Source organism: Galeopterus variegatus, unplaced genomic scaffold, assembly GCF_000696425.1.
Source record: "Galeopterus variegatus unplaced genomic scaffold, G_variegatus-3.0.2 Scaffold55, whole genome shotgun sequence".
Taxonomy (NCBI): domain Eukaryota; kingdom Metazoa; phylum Chordata; class Mammalia; order Dermoptera; family Cynocephalidae; genus Galeopterus; species Galeopterus variegatus.
In genome coordinates, this window is record NW_007726166.1 from 825712 (window position 1) to 847874 (window position 22163).

The 22163-nt window shown below is 37.7% G+C and overlaps 1 protein-coding gene across 1 annotated transcript in view; it reads left to right on the forward strand.

Moving 5' to 3' along the window:
- The window catches only part of WBP2NL (WBP2 N-terminal like), a 37815-nt gene extending 16029 nt beyond the window's left edge, over nt 1-21786 (forward strand). Inside the window, exons 2-6 of the mRNA XM_008574308.1 lie at nt 710-818; nt 1077-1218; nt 1424-1516; nt 6227-6334; nt 21398-21786. Of these exons, the coding sequence (XP_008572530.1) occupies nt 710-818; nt 1077-1218; nt 1424-1516; nt 6227-6334; nt 21398-21786 (841 nt within the window). The remainder of the gene's footprint in view (nt 1-709; nt 819-1076; nt 1219-1423; nt 1517-6226; nt 6335-21397) is intronic.
- Nucleotides 21787-22163: the final 377 nt, after the last annotated feature.

Below are 22163 nucleotides of genomic sequence, written 5' to 3' on the forward strand. Positions count from 1 at the left end.
TAATCCAGTCAAGTTGACACCTAAAACCATCACACTTTCCGTTATCTGCTCTGGCACCTCCATTAATGCTGTTTGCTCCCCATCTGGATTGTCCTCTACCCTCACCTTTGCCTACTGAGGCACTACCCATCTGTTAAGAATCAGCTCACGTTGCAGCCTTTCTATGAGGTCATTCCGAATTACTTCAACACAAACTAATCTCTCCTTCCACTAAATTGCTATGACATTTTTATGTCATTTACATGATGTATGTCACATATTGCTTGCATGATTATTTTCCAGGTTAAGAGTGAAGGGAGAATATGACAGGCTGAGGGGACAACATGTCAGAAGGTGCTGGGGCAGTCTGCATGCCTTCCCTTTTTTACCAGAGTCAAAGAAACATTTCCATAAGCATGGTGCTTTGTACTTACTGCACAAGAAGTGTAAGAATTAATGAATAAACATTGAGAACAGGAGTAGATCTGATAAGAAAGAAAATGAATCCAGTGATAAAGAGGGAGCAGAATAAAAGTGAACTGCCAGAAATTAAGATCATTTGAATTCATTTTTTTTTCACTAAAGTAGTAGTAGTAGTAATAGTAGTAGTGGAAACAACAGCTAACATTTATCGAGTGCTTACTCTGGGCTAGGAATTGTGTAAGAGCTTTATGTGTGTCATTTTATATAACTTCTAAATTGTGTGCTGTCTGCTCTTCCTTTTCTGCAGTCTCTTGAAGCAGTGTTCAGATGTGGAGCTCTCCTTCCCACAGCAACCAGAAGGCTCCAACCTCTTCTGTGGTACAAAGAGGGGAACACTGTTTCTCACTTCATACAGGGTAATTTCTACTTTTACTTTGATTTGCTGATTAACTCTACATTGTTTTCCTTAAAATGGAGAGAAGTTACACATTGACTTTCAAAGTATTTTAAAACTTTTGCACTTTGAGGTTTCCCACATTGAAGAGCAGTGGAAGAAAGTAGGAGATGTTTCTCAATTAGGCCAGAATGCCAAAGCAGCCTTGGCTTTGCTCTTATAGCTCTCAACTCATGGACGAATTCTGCACTCCTTTTCTAAATTTTCTTTCCTTGCTTAGGTGATTTTCGTGACTTCACGCTCAGTCAATGATCCCATGTTGTCTTTTATGATGCCATTTGATCTGATGGATAACTGCTCCGTTGAACAACCTGTCTTTGCTGCAAACTACATTAAAGGAATCATTCGGGCAGCTCCAGATGGTAAGTGTCCCCCCTCAAAAATGTGTTTTTTTCTCAAAGGCTTCTAGAAGGTTTGAGATTGAGACTTGACTCAAGTTGGAATTCAAATAAAAGCTGCCCTGCTTCTTTGGCTAGTGCTTCCCTCAGTGTTTGTGGCAGTCCTGTTTCCAGGACTGAGACCAGCTGTACCAGTCTCTTACTGAGTGTGTGCCATTTCTTTCTGTAGGTGGCTGGGAAGGACAGGCTACTTTTAAATTAATCTTCAGAAAAGGAGGTGCCATCGAATTTGCCCAGTTGATGATGCGAGCTGCCTCTTCTGGTAGGTGATGCTGATAAAAGCATTAAGCATTTTGAGGTTTTGAGACTTGTAGAATTGAAGTAGCCAAGATTTGCTGGCCTTTGTGGTTAGGCAGTTGGAAGTTGCACACGTATTCAGTAGGCATTTCCTGAGCCTACCTTTTTTTTTTTTTGTCTTTTTTTGTCTTTTTCCGTGTCCGGCAATGGATCGCAACCCTCAGTGTTGCCCCCGTACCGGACCGGGGACCGGCAACGGGATTGCAACCCTCGGCGTCGCTCCCGCGCCTCGCTCAGCCAGTGAGCGGGAACCGGTTTGTATGTGGGATCCGAACCCTCGGGCGGGAGCGCCGCCGCGCTTCCCAAGTGGCGCACTATCCAGTTCACCACCGGGCCAGCCCCTGAGCCTACCTTCTATGTGCCAAGTCCCATACTATGTGCTGGGAACACAAAGATTATTCAGTCCCTCCCTGTCCTGAAGGAGCTTACAATGTAGTGGGAGCTTATAATTAGACGCCTAATGATTAATTATACCTGATAGTCTTTTGTCCGTTTAAATGCTGGTCTCATATATAGATTATTCAGTCCCTCCCTGTCCTGAAGGAGCTTACAATGTAGTGGGAGCTTATAATTAGATGCCTAATGATTAATTATACCTGATAGTCTTTTGTCCGTTTAAATGCTGGTCTCATATATCCATTGAGCAGTCTCTTGTTCAGGTCAGGGAGCCCCAGTTGCCTTAGCTATTCTTCCTCCGGCATGGCTTTTTATCTTCTCTCCTCTCTGGCATTGCCTCTTCTACTCTTAGGTTTAGTCCCTTTTGGGGAGTAGAGGTACTATCAAGCCCTAAAGCACTGATCTAATGGATGTATCAGAGAACGCTTTTAGACTCTGACTGCAAATAATCCTTTCATGATATATTTTTATTCAACGTAGGCTCCCTCATGCCTCTTCCTATCTTACCCTTTATACTCCAATCAAACTGGACTTCCTGGTGCCTTATTCCCTCTTATCTCTCAGCCTTCATGCTATTTGCTGTGTCTGGAATGCTCTTCCCCTTTCTCCCTTGTCTTCCACCCCCAACTCCAATCTAGCTGAGACAAACACAGTCTAGTAGAGACAGACATATGCAGATGCATTATCATATCTCATGGCATGTGCTATAATGGAGGCATGGACAGAGTGCCAGAGAAACACAGAGAAGGATGGAGTGAGTTTCTAGCTTAGAAAACTGAATGGCTCATGATGCTTGCTATAAACCATTGTGAAAAATATAAGAGACAGTCTAAGTTAGAGAAGAAATAAGTTCAATTTTAGATATAATTATACTGGGCAGTGTTCCAAGTTCTTTACATGTGTCAATTTATTTAATCTTCACAAAAACCCTATGATGTAGGTACTATCATTATCCCCAGTTTACAGCTGGGGAAACTGAGTCAGTGATAGTTATGTAATTTCCCAAGGCTATATAGTTAGCAAGTGACGGAGCTGGAATTCATACCCTGAACCTACCCTCTGTCTCTTTTAAAACTTTTTACTATATAAAAAAAAGTCAGATCTATGGAAAAGTTGAAGAATATTACAATGAATTCTCTTTATCTAGATTCATCCATTATTAACATTTTCCCACATTTGCTTTATCTTATTCTTTTCTTACTTTTGTTTTTGCTGAACTATTTGGGAGTAAGTCACAAGGATAATTTCCGTCATTTTTAAATTTTGAAAAGTGTATCTCCTAAGAACAAGGGCATTCTCTTGTCTAACCTCAGTGTACTTATCAAATTCAGAAAATTTAACATTGATACAATATTATTATTTAATATATTGTTTATATTCAAATTCAAATGATTGTCGCATTACTGTTCCTAATTTTAATAGTGCCCCCCACCCCATTTTTTTCCAATCCGGGATCTAATCCTGAATTACACATTGAATTTAGTTGTCCTATTTCTTTGGTCTACTTTAATCTGGAATTCACCCTTTGTCTTTCATGACATTGACATTTAAAAAAGAATACAGGCCTATTGTTTTGTAGAATGCATCTTAATTTGGGTTTGTCTGTTTCCTCATGATTTTATTCAGGTCATGCATTTTGGCAGGAATACTAAGTGATGTTGTATCCTTTTGAGCCTTTACTCTTAACCCCTGCACCATATTAAGTGTGAGGTACATGGGGATACTAGAGGCCACTGGACATGCAGTCTGGGGCTGCAAAGATGAGCTCTTTATAGAGACCAATTTGGAAATAACACACCGGTCATCTCTGGAGTGATGTGAGTGATGGGCTTACTCAGCAATTTGAGGATAGAGTTCCAAGGGTCCTCAACATTTAAGGAAAGGGAAGGGAGTAAGTGGTCTGCAAAGAAGATTGAGAAAGGGTTGACTGAGAGGGAGGAAGAGAATTGAGTGAGTTTATTATCCCAAAAGTCAAGGGAGGAGAAAGTTCAAGAATTATGAGGTGATCATCCATGTCAGCTGTTTCAGAGATGTTTGGTGAAATGAAGACTGAAAAATGTGTATTGCATGTAGAAATTAAGGTTTGTTGATGGTAGAAAGAGAGATTTCAGTAAAATGCCAGAGAAGAAAGGTGGCAGAAGAGCTATATTATAGGAAGTTGGGGAGTAAGAAAATGTTTTATAGTTACCTTTAATGATGTAGTGCAAAGATAGAAAGGCCAAGAAGTTCACAAGTTGTACTCAACTGACAGCTCTTCAGTAGTCCAAAGGGCACACAGCATCGGGAAGCCTAAAATCAGATAACAGGTTGTGTCTAGGCAGACAAAGGGAGTATAGCTATGGGAAATCCAGGGTCAGTGGACACTAGGAAGTTTAGTCCTTTGTTGCTACAGATGTCTAGGGAACTCAGGACAGTTGCATACTGAGTCTTGAATTCACTCTAATTTTTGGCCATACAGTACTGAAGAAGGCCTTTTTTTTTTAGGATTATGAGCTAAAGGGTCAGGCAATGTTAGCAATTCCTCTTTCTGCTCTCATTAAAATCGGCTTCTTGGCTTGCAAAGCTAGGTTCAGGGTCTCAGCACTTGCACAGCCCCTTGGAAAGGATTTAAGCAACTTATATGAACTTGGCCCACTGTCTGGAACAGCTCTGGGTCTGATTATAGCATGGGTTAGGTGTGGGAACCTACCCTCTCACCCTTCTCCCCATAACCCAAGTTTCAAGGCTTCTGAGACAGACATCCTTGAGGCCCTTGGAGTTAACTACCAATCATGCTTTACAATCTGATTCTTTGACCAGAATAGATTTCCTTCCCCTCTGCAGAGCTGATGTGTCAGGGCTCTTTGATTTATGTTTTTTAACACATACATATTGAATACCTATTGTGTGCCAAATGCTAAGTGAGACAATTGGGAACACAACAATGAACAAGGCACACATAGTCCCTGTCTTTACTAAACTTACAGTCTAGTGAGAGTCTTATATCAAATAAGCAAACATGTAAGTGAATAAAATAATTAGTTATTGTGGGAAGTACTATAAAGGACATTAATAGGATATTGAGAAAGGAAGACAATGGAGTATTGAGGGCAACTTCAGATTTATAGTGAGTTAGTTTGGATAATGCTAGCTGCAAAAACAGATAAACCCCAATTATCAATGCTTAAGATGGTAGAGATTACTACTTGTGTAAAGGCTAATCAGCAGAGGCAAGAGGAAGCTCTGTTCCACATAGTCATTCAGGGATCCAGTCTCTGCCATCTTTAACATATGACTTCTATGGCCTCTTTGGACAGTCAGCAGAGAGGGGAAGAGAGTAAACATCTCACCTGGTATATTAGTCTGTTTCCTGTTGCTTATAATAGAATACCTGAAATAGGGTAATTTATTAAAAAAAATAGAATTTATTTCTTACAGTTTGGAGGCTGGGAAGTCCAAAGTTGAGGTATGCATCTGGTGAGAGCTTTCTTCTTGTAGGGGACTGTCTACAGAGTCCCATGGCCACACAGGGTATCACACGGCAAGAGGCTGAGCAAGAGCATATGTTAACGTGCTCACTTGTTCTTGTAAAACCACCAGTCTACTCCCTGATAACCCATTAAACCATTAATCCATTAATCCGTGAATGGATTAATCCATTCTTGAAGGCATAGTCCTTACAATCCAATCACCTCTTAAACTTATCATAATAGTTTCAAATACCATATTTGGATTTCCCACCCTCAACACTGTTATGATGGGGATCAAGCTCCAACATGAGCTTGGGGGTGGAGGGGGGACATTCAAACCATAGCACCGGGGAAGTTTTCATGGCCAGGCCTAGAAGCTGTGTACATTACATCTGGTCACATACCTGGAACATTATCCTGGGTTATCTAGGTGGATCCTAAATGCTATCACAAGTGTTCTTATAAGAGAGATGCAGAGGGAGACAGACAGAAGTTCTTTCTTCCATATTATATTTCCCTTACATTGATCTTTAATAGATATATCTTGCCAACTTGATAGAATCCTTACTTGGAAGTTTTTTCTGAATATCTATTATAAGTTCTATGCTAGGCCCTGAATAAACATAGGCAAATGAGACACAATCTCTGCCTTCAGGAAGCATGCAGTTCAGGACAAGGGTCATATTTATTTTTTATCTCATATCCCAAGAGCATTGTTGGACACACATGTAAGGTGGTGGTTAATACTGTTAATTATTCAGTTAATAGCTACTATACATCTAGCTTAAAAGAGTTAAAAGAGTTTATATTTGCCAAACTTGTCTTCTCAGCTGCTCGAGGAGTTCCGCTTAGAACCTTAAATTACTGGTTTGGCCCTGCAGGAATGTATGTCATTACTGGAGAGGGGAACATGTGCACTCCACAGATGCCTTGTCCAGGTAAGTTATGGCAGGGAGGTTCTTTCAGGGAGGTGGAAAAGTATGCCAGAGGTGCACAGATTTATTTACTGTAGGCTTGCCTCCAACTCTGCTACAGGAGAAGCAGCAGAGGTCTGGGGGGTCCGAAAATGGTTGAGTCCATGTCTTTGTTTCCAGACTGAATACCAGTGGCAAGTCGGCAAGTGACTGGGCTTCGGTTTCAGCTTACTTTTAACGATTAAGTACAAACATGAAGATACCTGGGCAACTCCCATTAGTGGGAAGGGTCACTTCCTGCTTACAGCCTGAGCAGAAAGTATATGCTCCTACCCCCTTCCCATTTTACACTAGCATAGCCATCATTCCTGTGCCTTGCCCTTCCACCTCACAAGGACTAACACCCTGAGCTTCATGCCCTGTACCCTTTAACAGTTGACCACGGCTACTGAGTCAGGTTTCTGGGAAATGATAGTTCAGTGATTCTCAAATGTGGTCCATTGCCTACTAGCGGACCACACAGGGTCTCCTAACACTGCCAGCAGACTCCAAAATGCAGGCCTTTTCTTGGGTTCTCCTTGGAGCATGATGTGAATGTCCGTGGGCTTTTAGTTTTATATACAACTTATTTGTAACCTTATAGTTACCTTGGTTTTTAAAGGTTATTAAAATCTAATATTCATAGTATAAAAATAAGTGTTACCAGGGTTTAAAATTTTTTTTTATTGAGGTGAAATTCACATAACATTCAATTAACCATTTTAAACTTGTATAATTCAAGGCTATTTAGTGTATTCACAATGTAATATAACCACCAGATCTCTGAAGTTTCAGAACATTTTCATTACCCCATACCCACTAAGTAATTACTCTCTTTTGCCCCCTCTCCCCATCCCCTGGTATCCTCTATTCTGCTTTTGGTCTTTATGGAGTCATAAAAGGAATCATACAATATGTGACCTTTTGTGTTTGGCTTATCTCACTTAGGATAATGTTTTCGAGGTTTCTACAAGTTGTAGCATGTAGCAGTACTTAATTCCTTTTTGTCGCTGAATAATGTTCCATTGTACATGTACCACAATTTGTTTATTCATTCATCTATTGATGGATATTTGGCTTGTTTCCACCTTTTGGCTGTTATGAATAGTAGCTGCTATAAACATTCATATCTAAGTTTCTATGTGGACATATGTTTTCATTTCTCTTGGATATATACCTAAAAGTGGAACTACTGGATCATATGGTAATTCTACATTTAAGTTTTTGAGGAACCACCAAAACGTTTTCCAAAGTGGCTACACTATTTTACATTCCCACCAGCAATGTACAAATATTCCTATTTCTCCACATCCTCATCAACACTTATTTTCCTCTTTTTTTAAAAAAATTATATTTTGGGGGTAAAGTGGTATCTCATTGTGGTTTAAGTTTCATATCCTTAATAAACAGTGATGTTGAGCATCTTTTCATGTGCTCATTTATCACTTGTTTATCTTCTTTGGAGAAATGTTTATTCAAGTCCTTTGCCATTTTTAAACTGGGTTGCTTGTCTTTTTGTTGTTGAGTTGTAAGCATTCTTTTTATATTCTGGATATTAAACCCTTATCAGATATAGGGTTTTCATATATTCTTTAGGTTATCTTTCACATTCTTGATAATGTTCTCTGATGCACAAAAGTTTTAAATTTTTATCAAATTTATCTATGTTTTCTCTTGTTGCTCGTGCTTTTGGTGTTGAATTTAAGAATCTATGGCCAAATCCAATGTCATGAAGATTTATCCCTGTGTTTTCTTATAAAAGTTTAATAGTTTTAGCTTTTACATTAAGAGCATTGATTCATTACAAGTTAATTTCTGTCTATTGAGTGAGGTTAAGGAAAACTTTATTCTTCTACATTTGGTTATCTAGTTGTCCCAGCAGCATTTTGTTGAAGAGACTATTTTTTTCTGTTGGATGGTCTTGGCATCCTGTTAAAAATCAACTGGTCATAGATATTTGGGTTTATTTCTAGACTCTCAATTCTATTTCACTGGTCTCTAAGTCTGTCCTTATGCCAGTGTCACACTGTTTTGATTACTATAGTTTTGTAATAAGTTTCAGAATAGGGAAGTGTGAGTTCTCCTTCTTTGTATTTCTTTTTAAATTTTATTTTGGCTATTCATGATCAGTTTCAGATCCATATGAGTTTGAGGATCAACTGTTTCATTTCTGGAAAAAAAGCCATTGGGATTTTGGTAGGGATTACATTGAATCTGTAGATCACTTTCAGGATTATTGCCATCCTAACTTTATATTAAGTCTTTCAGTCCATAAACATGGAATGTCTTTCTATTCATTTAGGTCTTCTTTAATTTCTTTCAGTAATGTTTTGTAGTTTTCAGCACACAAGGCTTTAATCTCCTTGGTTTCATTTATTCCTAGGTACTTTACTCTTTTAGATGCTATTATAAATGTAATTGTTTTCTTAATTTTCTTTTGGAATTGTTTATTGTTGGAACTAGGATTTAAAAAATTAAACTCTTTATTTTGAGATAATTATGGATTCATATGTAGTTTTAAGAAATAATCCAGAGGGATCCCTTGGACCTTTTACCCAGTTTCTCCCACTGGTAACACCTTGCAGAACTATAGTACAATATCACTACCAGGATATTGACATTTGATAAGTACAGAACATTTCCATCACCCCAAGAATCCCTCATGTTGTTGTTTTTTTTATAGCTATACCTACTTCCTTACCAGACAGACTCCCTCCTTAACCCATGGCAACTGCTAATCTGTTCTCCTTTGTGTGTGTGTGTGTGGGGAGGGGGCTGGCCAGTACAGGGATCAAACCCTGTACTTTGATATTATTGTACTGTGCTCTAACCAACTGAGCTAAATGGCCAGCCCCCTGTTCTCCGTTTCTATAATTTTGCCATTTCAAGAATGTTATATAAATGGAATCATACAGTATGCAACCTTTTGGAATAGGCTTTTTTCACTCAGTATAATTCTCTGGAGATTCATGCAGGTTGTTGTATGTATAGATAGTTCATTTTATTGTTAAGTATTATTTCATGGTATAGATATACGCTCATGTATCACTTAATGATGGGGATACTTTCTGAAAAATGTGTCGTAGGCAATTTCATTGTTGTGCAAATATCATAGAGTGAACTTAGGTGAACATAGATGGTATAGCTTACTACACACCTAGGCTATATGGTATAGCCTATTGCTTCTATACCACAAGCCTCTATAGCATGTTACTGTACTGAATACTGTAGGAAATTGTGTTTGTATTTCTTGAGGTTTGTCTTATGGGCCAGCATATGGTCTATCTTAGTATATTATTCTGCTGTCACTAGATGGAGTGTTCTAAAAATGTCTATCAGATTGTGTTAGTTGATAGGGTTGTTGAGCTCTTCTATATACTTGCTGATGTTCTGTCTCATTCTAACAATTGTTGACAGAGGGTTGTTGAAGTCTACAACTGTCATTGAGGATTTGTCTATTTATCTTTTCAATTTTATCAGTTTTTGCTGCACATTTTATAGCTCTGTTGTCTGTTTTATACACATTTGTTGTTACACATGTGTTCCATGTCTTCTTAGGGAATTGACATTTTAATCATCATGTAGTATCCCTCTCTATCTCTAGTAATTTCTTTGTTCTGAAGTCTATTTTAACTGGTATTAATACAGTCATTCCTGCTTTTCCTTTATTCATGTTTTCTGTGTATATGTGTTTTCATCCTTTTACTTTTAGCCTGACTATATTGCTATGTGAGGGTCCTTCAAAAAGTTCATGGAAAGAAAGAATTGAAAGATAATATGAATCTTTTCATGGACTTTTTGAAGTACCCTCGTACTTGAAGTGGGTTTCTGTTAGACATTATATAGTTGGATCGGACCGGGGACCGGCGACGGGATCGCAAGCCTCGGCGTTGCTCCCGTGCCTCGCTCAGCCAGTGAGCGGGAGCCGGTCTGTACGTGGGATCCGAACCCTCGGATGGGAGCGCTGCCGCGCTTCCCAAGCGGCGCACTATCCAGTGCGCCACCGGGCCGGCCCAATTTTAACTGGTATTAATACAGTCATTCCTGCTTTTCCTTTATTCATGTTTTCTGTGTATATGTGTTTTCATCCTTTTACTTTTAGCCTGACTATATTGCTATGTGAGGGTCCTTCAAAAAGTTCATGGAAAGAAAGAATTGAAAGATAATATGAATCTTTTCATGGACTTTTTGAAGTACCCTCGTACTTGAAGTGGGTTTCTGTTAGACATTATATAGTTGGATCATGTTTTTAAATCTACTCTTCTAATTATCTGTCTTTTGGTTAGTATGTTTAGGCCATTTACATTTAATGTAATTATTAATATGTTAGGACTTAAGTCTACCATTTTATTTTTTGTTTTCTGTGTGTTTTCTCCATTTTTGTGTTTATTTGTTTCTTGGTTTCCTTTTTTCTGCTTTCCTGTGTGTTATTTGAACATTTTTTAGAATTCCATTTTTATTTATATTTCATGGTTTTGGGTGTATCTCTTTTTTATATTTATTTCAGTTGTTGCTCTAGATATAGTGTGTTATGTACACCTAACTTAATACTGTGTATGGGTATTATCATTTCACAAGTTCAAGTAAAGTGTGGACATCTTATTTCCCCTTTCCTTTCCCATTTATAATAGTATTAGATATTTTCTCTACATACATCTAGAACCACATCATATGGGTGAAAGTCTAGGCAACCCACTTGGCCACAGTTTTTCCTGTGGTGTTTGAATGTAGTAGAATGGTTATTGTCTAAATGTTGTCTTTGTTGCTAGGCTGCCACTTGCCCAGTCCTTTGACATCTCTTCACCTTTCAGAGCCTTATGTTTGTTTTATATATAATGTCCAGGGTTTTTAGTTGTTTCTAGTGGGAAAAATAGGGAAAAGTATGTGTGCTGCATCTTCTCAGAAGCAGAAGGCTGCTAGGGTTTTATTATATACTCTAATTCAGTATTTTTCTGTGAAGTCTGACCGAATTGCATAACTGTCATGTATTTTCACATCAAATAGTTGTTCTCATTTTGTAAAAACAGCTTGTTCCCTGAAATTTATAATTAAAAAACCAATCTTGATTTCTCATTATGTATTATTATTTTTTCTCATTATCAATTTAGTTTACCCCACAGTGTGTAATGATGTATATATGCACCAATCGTTTTCTAAAATTAGATTTTTTAAGGCACATTTGCATTATGATTCAAACATGAACCAAATGCACATATTACTAACCATATATACAAAAAATATCTCCTAAATATGCTTGTACAATGGTATTTTATTGCTTAGATTGAGAGGTTTCCTCTCTTAGAGTTTAGGAAGAGTCTACATGCTCTTTTGTTGCACCTTGGTAGACTGTAATCAGGAAAATTTGAGAACTACTGAGAAAGCTCAGTATGCCTTGACATGGGCAAGCAGTCCACAAAATTGTGTGATCTAAAGCTCTGGGCTTTTTTTTTTTTTTTTTCCTTTTCTCGTGTCCGGCAATGGACCGCAACCCTCAGTGTCGCGCCCGTACCGGACGGTGGGAGCGCCACCGCGCTCCCAAGCGGCGCACTGTAGCAGTGCGCCACCGGGCCAGCCCATAAAGCTCTGGGGTTTTAAAAAAATTAATTTTATTTTTTAGAATAGTTTTAAATTTACATAAAAACTGAAAAAATAGTATAGAGTTCCCATATTACTACACATATACACATGCACACAGAAGTTCTTGTATTTTAACGTCTTGCATTAGTGTGATACATTTGTTACTACTAATGAATCAATATTACTACATTATTATTAACTAATATCCATAGTTTACATTAAGGTTAATTCTTTGTGTTGTACAGTTCCATAGGCTTTGACAAGTGCAAAATGTCATGTGTCCAACATTACAGTATTATGTAGAATAGTTTTACTGTCCTAAAAATCCCTGTGCCTGATGTATTTATCTTACGTCCTTCCTCCTTGAAGCTCTGGCAACCACTATCTTTTTATGGTCTCTAGAGCTTTGCCTTTTCCAGAATGTCATATAGCTGGAATCATGTAGTATGTAGCCTTTTCAGACTGGCTCTTTTCACTTAGCAATGTGTATTTAAGGTTCTTTCATGCCTTTTTGTGGCTTAATAGTTCATTTCTTTTTATCATTGAATAACATTCCACTACAAGGATGTAATACAGTTTGTTTACCTACTCACTTATTGAAGGACATCTCAGTTGCTCCAAGTTTTTGGCTATTATGAATAAAGTTGCTATAAACATTCTTTTGTAGGTTTTTTGGTGGATGTAAATTTTCAGCATTTGGGTAAATATCAAGGAGCAGGATAGCTGGATCATGTGGTAAGAGTGTATTTAGTTTTCTAAGAAACTACCAAACTGTCTTCCAAGTGGCTGTACCATTTTGCATTCCTGCCAGCAATAAATAAGAGTTGCTGTTGCTCCACATCCTTACCAGTGTTTTGGATTTTAGTGGTATCTCATTGTTGTTTTAATTTGCAATTCCCTAATGACATATGATGTTGAGCATACTTTAATATGTTTATTTTTCATCTCTATATTTTCTTAGGTGAAGTGTCTCTTTAGAGCTTCTGTCCTTTTTTTTTTTTTTTTTTTGGTGGCTGGTGGTACAAGGATTCAAACCCTTGAACTTCTTTCATTTAAATCTTAATAGGTCATTTTTTCTTATTGTTGAGTTGTAAGAGTTCTTTGTTTATTTTGGATACAAATTCTTTACCAGACAGTGATTTTGCAAAAATTTTCTCCTGCTCTGTGGCTTGTGTTTTCTTTCTCTTAACACCGTCTTTCACAGAGCAGAAGCTTTTTCATTTTAATGAAGTCCAATGTCCAACTTATCAATTTTTCCTTTTATGGATCATGCTTTTGGTGTTATATCTAAAAGCTCATTGCCAAACCCAAGGTCACCTACATTTTCTCCTACCTTATCACCTACAAGTTTTATAGCTTTGCATTTTGTAGTAGGTCTATGACCAATTTTCTTTCTTTGTTTCTTTCTCTCTTTTTTAGGTAACTGGCCAGTACAGGATCCAAACCCTTGACCTTGTGTTATAACACCATGCTATAGCCAATCGAGATAATTGGCCAGCCTATGATGAATTTTGAGTTAAATTTTGTGAAAGGTGTAAAGTCTGTGTTTAGACACATATTTTTTACATGTGGGATATCTAGTCGTTCCAGCACCATTTGTTGAAAAACTATCCTTTCTCTATTGAGTTGCCTTTGTTCCTTTGTCAAAGATCAGTTGACTATATCCATGTGGTCTATGAGTATTTTCAGGCTCTCTATTCTCTTCCATTGATCCACTTGTGTATTCTTTTGCTAATACCACCTTGTCTTGATTACCATAGCTTTATCACAAGTGTTGGAGTCAGGTATAGTCAGTCCTCTGACTTTGCTGCTCTTCAATATTATGTTGGTTATTCTGGGGCTTTTTCCTTTTCATATAAACTTTAGAATTAGTTAGTTGATATCCACAAAATAACTTGCTGGGATTTTGATTGAGATTGCATTGAATCAATAGAGCAAGTTGGGAAGAATTGATATCTTGAAGACATTGAGTCTTTCTGTCCATGTACATGGAATATCTCTCCGATTGTTTAAAACTTCTTTACTTCTTTCATCACAGTTTTGTAATTTTACTCATAGATATCCTGTACATATTTGATAAGATTTATGCATGGCGTTTCATTTTTTTGTTTTACTGTAAATAGTATTGTGTATTTTATTTCAATTCCAATTGCTATAATAAAGGAAAGCAATGGGCTTTTGTATATTTGCCTTGTATCCTGCAACATTCTTATCATTGCTTATTAGTTTCAGGTGGATTTTTTTTTTTTTTTTGCCAATTCTTTGGAATTTTGTACATAGATGATTATGTCTTCTGTGAACAAAGTTTTATTTTCTCCTTCCCAATTTGTATACCTTTTTTCTTTTCTCATCTTATTGCATTAGCTAGGACTTTCAGTACAATGTTGAATAAGAGTGGTGAGAGGGGACATCCTGGCCTTGTTCCCAAACTTTAGGGAGAAAGCATCTAATTTCTCACCATTAAGAATGATATTAGCTGTAGGTTTTTAATAGATAATCTTTATCAAGGTGAGAAAGTTTCCCTCTCTTCCAAACTGCTGAGAGGTGTTTGTTTTTTAAAATCAAGTCTGGGTGTTGGATTTTGTCAAATGCTTTTTCTGTATCTATTGATATGATCATATGAGTTTTCTTCTCTAGCTTGTTGATGTGATGGATTACATTAATTTTCAAATGTTGAGCCAGCTTTGCACACCTGGAATAAATCAAAGTTGGTTGTTGTATACAATTCTTTTTATATGTAACTGGATTTGATTTGCTAATATTTTGTTTTGAAACTGTTTACATCTATGTTCATGAAAGATATTGGTCTGAAGTTTTCCTTTCTTGTAATGTCTTTATCTGGTTTCATATTACAGTATTTTTGGACTCAGAGAATGAGTTAGGAGGCATTCCCTCTGTTTCTATTTTCTGGAAGAGTTTGTAGATAATTGGTACCCTTTTTTCCTTAAATAGTTGGTAGGATTCATCAGTGAACCCATCTAGGCCTGGTGCTTTATTTTTAGAAAGTTTATTAATTATTGGTTAGATTTATTTAATAAACATAGGGCTATTGAGAATATCTAATTCTCTTTGTGTCAGTTTTAGTAGTTTGGATCTTTCAAGGTGTTGGTCCATTTTACCTAAGTTATGAAATTTGTAGGCATAAGGTTATTCATAATAATCCTTTATTATCTTTTTAATATCCTTGTGGTTAGTAGGGATGATTCCTCTTTCATTTGATATTAGTAATTTGTACCATCTCTATTTTTTTGGTTAGCCTGGGTAAAATAGAGGTTTATATATATTATTTTATCTTTTCAAAGAAACATCTTTTGAGTTTACTGATATTCTCTCTTGATTTACTATTTTCAATTTCATTGATTTCTGTTGTAATTCTATTATTTATTTTCTTCTGCTTGCTTTAGGCTTACATTGCTCTTCTTTCTCTATTTTCCTAATGTGGAAGCTCAGAATATTGATTTTAGATCTTTCTTCTTTTCCAATATATACTAAAAATTTCCCTTTAAGCACTGATTTCATTGCATCCCACAAACTTTAAGGAGCCGTATTTTTATTTTTATTTAGTTCAAAATATCTTAAAAATTCTCTTGTTGTGAGTTCTTCTTTGATCCATGTGTTATCTAGAAGTGTGTTGTTTAATGTCCAAGTATTTTGGAATTTTCCAGCCATATTTCTGTTATTGCTTTCTAGTCTAATTCTATTGTGGTCTGAGAGTATATCTGAATAATTTTTATTCTTTTAAATTTGTTAATGTGTTTTTATGGCACAGAATGAGGTCTATCTTGGTGAATGCTCTATGCAAACTTGAAAAGAATGTGGATTCTGCTGTTGTTGGGCAGAGTGTTTTAAGCATATCAGTTAGGTCAAGTTGACTAGTAGTATGGTTTAGATCAACACTGTCCTTACTGATTTGTTGCCTGCTGGATGTGTCAATTACTGATAGAGGAGTGTTGAGGTCTCCAACTATAATAATAGATTCATCTATTTTTCCTTGCAGTTTTTTCAGTTTTTGCCTCATGTATTTTGATGTTCTGTTTCTAGGTGAATACACAATAGGGACTGTTATGTGTTCTTGAAGAATTCACCCTTTTATCATTATGTAATGCCTTTTTGATCCTTAATAATCTTCTTTGTTCTGAAGTCTGCTTTTTCTGAGATTATGCTCATGTTTATGATTGTTATGTCTTCTAGCTGGATAGTTCCCTTTATCATTATATAATGGCCTGGAAATAGAATTTTTATTTCTTTTTTTAAATGGGTTTTAAGGAACTAGAAGAAAATATACATCTTTGAAAGTATATACAGCTTTATGTTATTTCATTCCACAGTGTCATTTACATTTAAATTTTTATAGTTTCAAATATACATATAGCAAAATTTAGCTGATACTCAACTTTTTTTTTTTTTTTTTTTTAAAAGATGACCGGTAAGGGGATCTCAACCCTTGGCTTGGTGTTGTCAGCACCACGCTCAGCCAGTGAGCAAACCGGCCATCCCTATATAGGATCTGAACCCGTGGCCTTGGTGTCATCAGCACTGCACTCTACCGAGTGAGCCACGGGCCGGCCTAGCATGGTATATTTTTCTCCATCCTTTTACTTCTAATCTATCTGTGTCTTTGTACTTATATTGGAATTTTTGTAGACAACATATATTTGGATCTTTTTTTCTAATTCACTGTAACAGCCTCTGTCTTTAAATTTAGACCATTCACATTTACAGTGATTATTGATATAGTTGGATTAATATCTACCATATTTATAACTGTTTTCTACTTGCTACACATGTTCTTTTACCTTTGCCTCTTTTTCTTTTTTTCTTTTATCTTTCCCCTTGCCCTCTCTGGTTCTGATTGAGCATTTTATATAATTTCATTTTCATTTCTCTCTAACAATATCCATTATACTTCTGTAGAAGGATTTTTAGTGGTTAGCTTAGTGCTTGCAATATACATTTACAATTAAACTAAGTCTAGTTTCAAATAGCATAATACTGCTTTATGGGTAGACAGATGCATTATAACAGAGTATTTACAAATTATCCATCATATCCCTTACAACAGTGCTGTCATTCATTTTACTTATCTGTATGGTATAATCACCCAACACACTGTTGCTGTTATTACTTTGAAAAATTAGTTACTTGGGGCTGAGCCCATGGCGCACTCGGGAGAGTGCGGCGCTGGGAGCGCAGCAGCGCTCCCGCCACGGGTTCAGATCCTATATAGGGACGGCCGGTGCGCTCACTGGCTGAGCGCGGTTCGGCCAGTCTCAAAAAGGACAAAAAAAAAAAAAAAGAAAAATTAGTTACCTGATAAATCTATTAAGAATTTAAAAAATAGAAGATTTTCTTTCATCTTCATTTATTCCTTCTCTGATGCTCTTCCTTTCTTTATGTAGAGCCAAGTTTTTCATATACATTATTTTTCTTGTTTCCAAAGAACTTTTATATTTATTTATTTATTTATTTATTTATTTATATTTTTATTAATTTTTTTTTAATTTTTAATTTTTATTTTTTTTTTGTCTTTTTTCTGTGTCCAGCAACGGATCGCAACCCTCAGTGTTGCCCCCGTACCGGACCGGGGACCAGCAATGGGATCGCAACCCTCGGTGTTGCTCCCGCGCCTCGCTCAGCCAGTGAGCGGGAACCGGTCTGTATGTGGGATCCGAACCCTCGGGCGGGAGCGCCGCCGCGCTTCCCAAGCGGCGCACTATCCAGTGCGCCGCTGGGCCGGCCCTATATTTTTATTTTTAAAGATGATTGGTAAGTGGATCTCAACCCTTGGCTTGGTGTTGACAGCACCATGCTCAGCCAGTGAGCCAACCGGTCATCCCTATATAGGATCCGAACCTGTGGCCTTGGTGTTATCAGCACTGCACTCTCCCAAGTGAGTCACAGGCTGTCCCTTTATTTTTATTTTTATTTTATTTATTTATTTAATTTTTTTTTAAAAAGATGACCAGTAAGGGGATCTTAACCCTTGACTTGGTGTTGTCAGCACCACGCTCAGCCAGTGAGCGAACCGGCCATCCCTATATGGGATCCGAACCTGGGGCCTTGGTGTTATCATCACCGCACTCTCCCGAGTGAGCCACAGGCCGGCCCTTTATTTTTATTTTTTAACATCTCTTGCAAAGCAGCTCTACTGGTAACAAATTCCTTCAGTTTTTTTCTGAAAAAGTCTGTTTCTCAGTTTAAAGAGTAATTTTGCTGTATACAAAATTCTAGGTTGGTGTTTTTTTCTTTCAGTGTTTTAAAAATTTCACTCTAGGGGCCGCCCGGTGGCGCACTGCTACAGTGCACCGCTTGGGAAGCGCGGTGGCGCTCCCGCCGAGGGTTCGGATCCCACATACAGACCGGTTCCCGCTCACTGGCTGAGCGAGGTGCGGGCGCAACACCGAGGGCTGCGATCCCGTTGCTGGTCCGGTCCGGTACGGGCGTGACACTGAGGGTTGCGATCCGTTGCCGGACATGAAAAAAGACAAAAAGGAAAAAAAAAATTTCACTCTATTCTCTTCTTGCTTACATGGTTTCTGACATGAAGCCTGTAGTAACTTATATCTTGTTCCTCTGTAAGTAAGGTGTTTTTTTTCCTCGGGCACCTTTCAACATGTTCTCTTCATCTTTGGTTTTCTGTAGTTCGAATATGATATGCCCAGGTATAGATACTTTGGCATTTATCTGATTTGTATTCTCTGAACTTCCTGAACCTGTGGTTTCAGGTCTGCCACTAATTTTGGGAAATTCTTAGTTATTCTTACTTCAGATACTTCTTTTGCTTCTTTATCTTTTTCTTTTCCCTTTGGTTTTCCCATTACATGTATTTACACCTTTTGTAATTGTCTTACAGTTTTCGGATATTCTGTTCCTTTTTAAAAATTCTTTTTTTCTCTTTGCATTTCTATTTGGGAAGTTTCTATTGTCATACTTCAAGCTTGCTTATTTTTTCTCACCCAGGTCCAGTCTACTGATGAGCTCACCTGTCTTTGTCCTTTTGGACTTCTGTAACAAAATACCATAGACTAGGCAATTTATAAACAACAAAAATTTATTGCTCACAGTTCTGGAGGCTAGGAAGACCAAGATCAAGGCACCAGCAGTTGTGGTATCTAATGAGGGTATGTTCTTCATAGATGGCACCTTCTCACCGCATTCTTATAGGGTGGAAGAAGTGAACAAGCTCCCTCATGCCTTTTTCCTAAGGGCTTGAATATCATTCATGAGGGAGGAGTCCTCATGACCTAATCACTTCCCAAAGGCCCCATCTCTTACCACCACCACATTAGGGATTAGGTTTCAAGATATGAATTTTGGGGGGACAAAACATTCAGACCATAATACCATTAAACCTTAATTAATTCTTCATCTCTGTTACAGTGTTTTTAATTTCTTTTTTTTTTTTTTCTTGACCGGTAAGGGGATTTCAACCATTGGTTCAGTGTTGTCCGCACCACACTCAGCCAGTGAGTGCATCAGCCATCCCTGCATAGGATCAGAACCTGTGGCCTCGGCACTACCAATGCCGTACTTTCCCGAGTGAGCCACAGGGCCAACCCAGTGTTTTTAATTTCTAGATTTTCCTTTTGATTCTTTCTTTGAGTTTCCATCTCTTTGCTTATACTATCCCTCTGTTGTTGTGTGTTATCTACTTTTTGCTTTAGAGCTCTTAACATACTAATCATAGGTACTTTAAGTTCCTAATCTGATAATTCCAACATCTGTGTCATATCTGAGTCTGGTTCTAATGCTTGCTTTGTCTCCTTAGGCTATGATTTTTCTTGCCATTTAGCATGCCTTGTAGTTTTTTGTTGAAAGCTGGACATGATGTATATAGAAATTGATGTATATAGAGATTGATGTATATAGAAATTTTGAGTTGTAGAAATTAGGGTAATTAGGCTTTTAGTGTGAGGTTTTGTATTGATCTGGCTAGGAGTCAGGCTATGTTTAATGTTTGCTATAGTGTAGGTATTAGAGACTCCAGTTTCCTTTTTCCCCCTCTCTTCTGTTGCCTTAGGTTTTTCCTAAAAACTCCTTAAATAAAATATGTGTCTTGCATTTCTCTCGGTTGTGATCCATTGTTATTGTACTGAAGTCAAGTCACTGGCTGCTATTCCAGGTAAAGTGATATGTACTGTGATTCTCCATATTAATTTGTCTCTCCATATTTGGAGTGGTGGTTTGCCTTGTAAACTCAAATCTTTAGTGAATCTAAGAAAAGTCTTTAATTTTCAGATTGTTCAGCTTTTTTCTTCTTGTGAGGATAGAAGTGATGACTTCCAAGCTCTTAACATGTCCCACCCTGGGCATTTTAAATGGGAGATGTCCCTATATTTATGCCCCCATATTCATGTGGCTTGTTAACTGGAGGCAGGTGTGAAAGGGTTTTGTACCAAGGGCACACTTTTTTCAGGCATCATTCTGTCTGGAGCTTTGAACACACCAGGGTCTTCATTGAAATTGTTAGCTGAATCATCTGGTTTAGAATACTTAAAGGATTTGTTTTTAAAAGAACTTTATAGAGACAAACCAAATGCTTCATTGAGAAGACCTGTACCTACAATGCAGAATGAATCAAATGCTGTTTCTTACCACCTACTAGATAGTGTTCTAGGCAGTTAGCTTAAACATAAATATGGATTATAGTAAAATAACTTTACCCTCCCAGTTAAGTGACTTGGGAGAATGTAGCCCAAGGAAATAAATAAAACACAAGTTTATTGTATTATTGATTGGAAAGTTGGAAACCACATGCTCTCCAGCAACGGGAGCATTAAGTAGCATCTATCCATATGATAAAATATTACCTAGCTTTTAATTTATGAAGTAAACTAATAAAGACTTATTGATTGGAAAGTTGGAAACCACATGCTCTCCAGCAACGGGAGCATTAAGTAGCATCTAGCCATATGATAAAATATTAACTAGCTTTTAATTTATGAAGTAAACTAATAAAGAAATTTCTTATAATATTAAGTAAAAGAACCAGATTAAAAAGTATATGGTTGATATGATCATGATTGTATAAAAATATTCACAGAAATTATACGAAGAAATGCACAAAAATATTAAGTGTTTGTTTGTCTTTGGTGATAGAATTATAGATGACTTTTTCTTTATTCATCTATTCTCTATTTTCCTAATACATATTCCTCATTGAGCATGTATTACTTTTTCTATAGACAAAACAAACTTTATTAAATAAAATATGTATCTGTGCACAACTGTAAGTGATGTACTGGTCTAACTATAGGGTTGTTTTCATGTTAATTTGGATGCCTCCACAACAGGAAATGATGAAGCCGTCAACTGGTAGTGGCTAGAAGAAATCGCTTTTAGCGTTATTCTGCCTGAATTCTGTTCCTATGTCAGTTTGCTTCAGAATTATTTTTTATGTTCTTCTTCCTTCTCACGTATTTCTTGTCTGCAGGGTATCTCAATTTTTTCCCTCCTCATTATAATTCCCAGTTATTGTCTATGGATCCCCACCTGTTGCATACGGAGCCCTCCCTGCAGGATATGGAGCCCAACCTCCAGGATATGGAGCCCCACCCCCCGGATATGGAGCCCCACCTCCTGGATATGGAGCCCCGCCTTCTGGATACGGAGCCCCGCCTGCTGGATACGGAGCCCCACCCCCTGAATATGGAGCTCTGCCTCCAGGACATGGAACCCCGCCTCCCGGATACCAAGCCCCTTCCACTGGATATGGAGCCCTGCCTGCCAGAAACGAGCTCCCTGCTGCTGGATCTGGAGTGGAGCCTCACAGCACTGTGGCAGCCCAGACTCCTGAATATGATGCTTCTCTTCCCTCTGCCTCATCTACTCAGGCTCATTCCCCACCTTCTAAGATGTAAACTCGAAGATTCACCAAGCAAAGTGGCACCCTAAAATTAAAGTCAGGTTAAAGAGGAGGACTGAAGTACGTGATCATGGGCCAGTCCCAGGTAGTTTTCCCACCCCATGGAAGCAATCTTATGGGGAAGGTGAAGCGTTACTTCCATGCTAGATTTTTGAAGCAGAGTCAATTCTTGATTAACTTGGCTAAGGGGAAGTAGCATTGTAGGGCCAATTCCTCAATAACTTGATTGACATTGGGCTGCATTTTTAAACATCCTTTGAATGTGAGTGTGGAAAAAGCTTCCTGTCTTTCTTCCTATTCCCATTCAAGAAACATTTATAGGGCTGGCCAATTAGCTCAGTTAGTTAGAACAGGGTGTTATAACACCAAGGT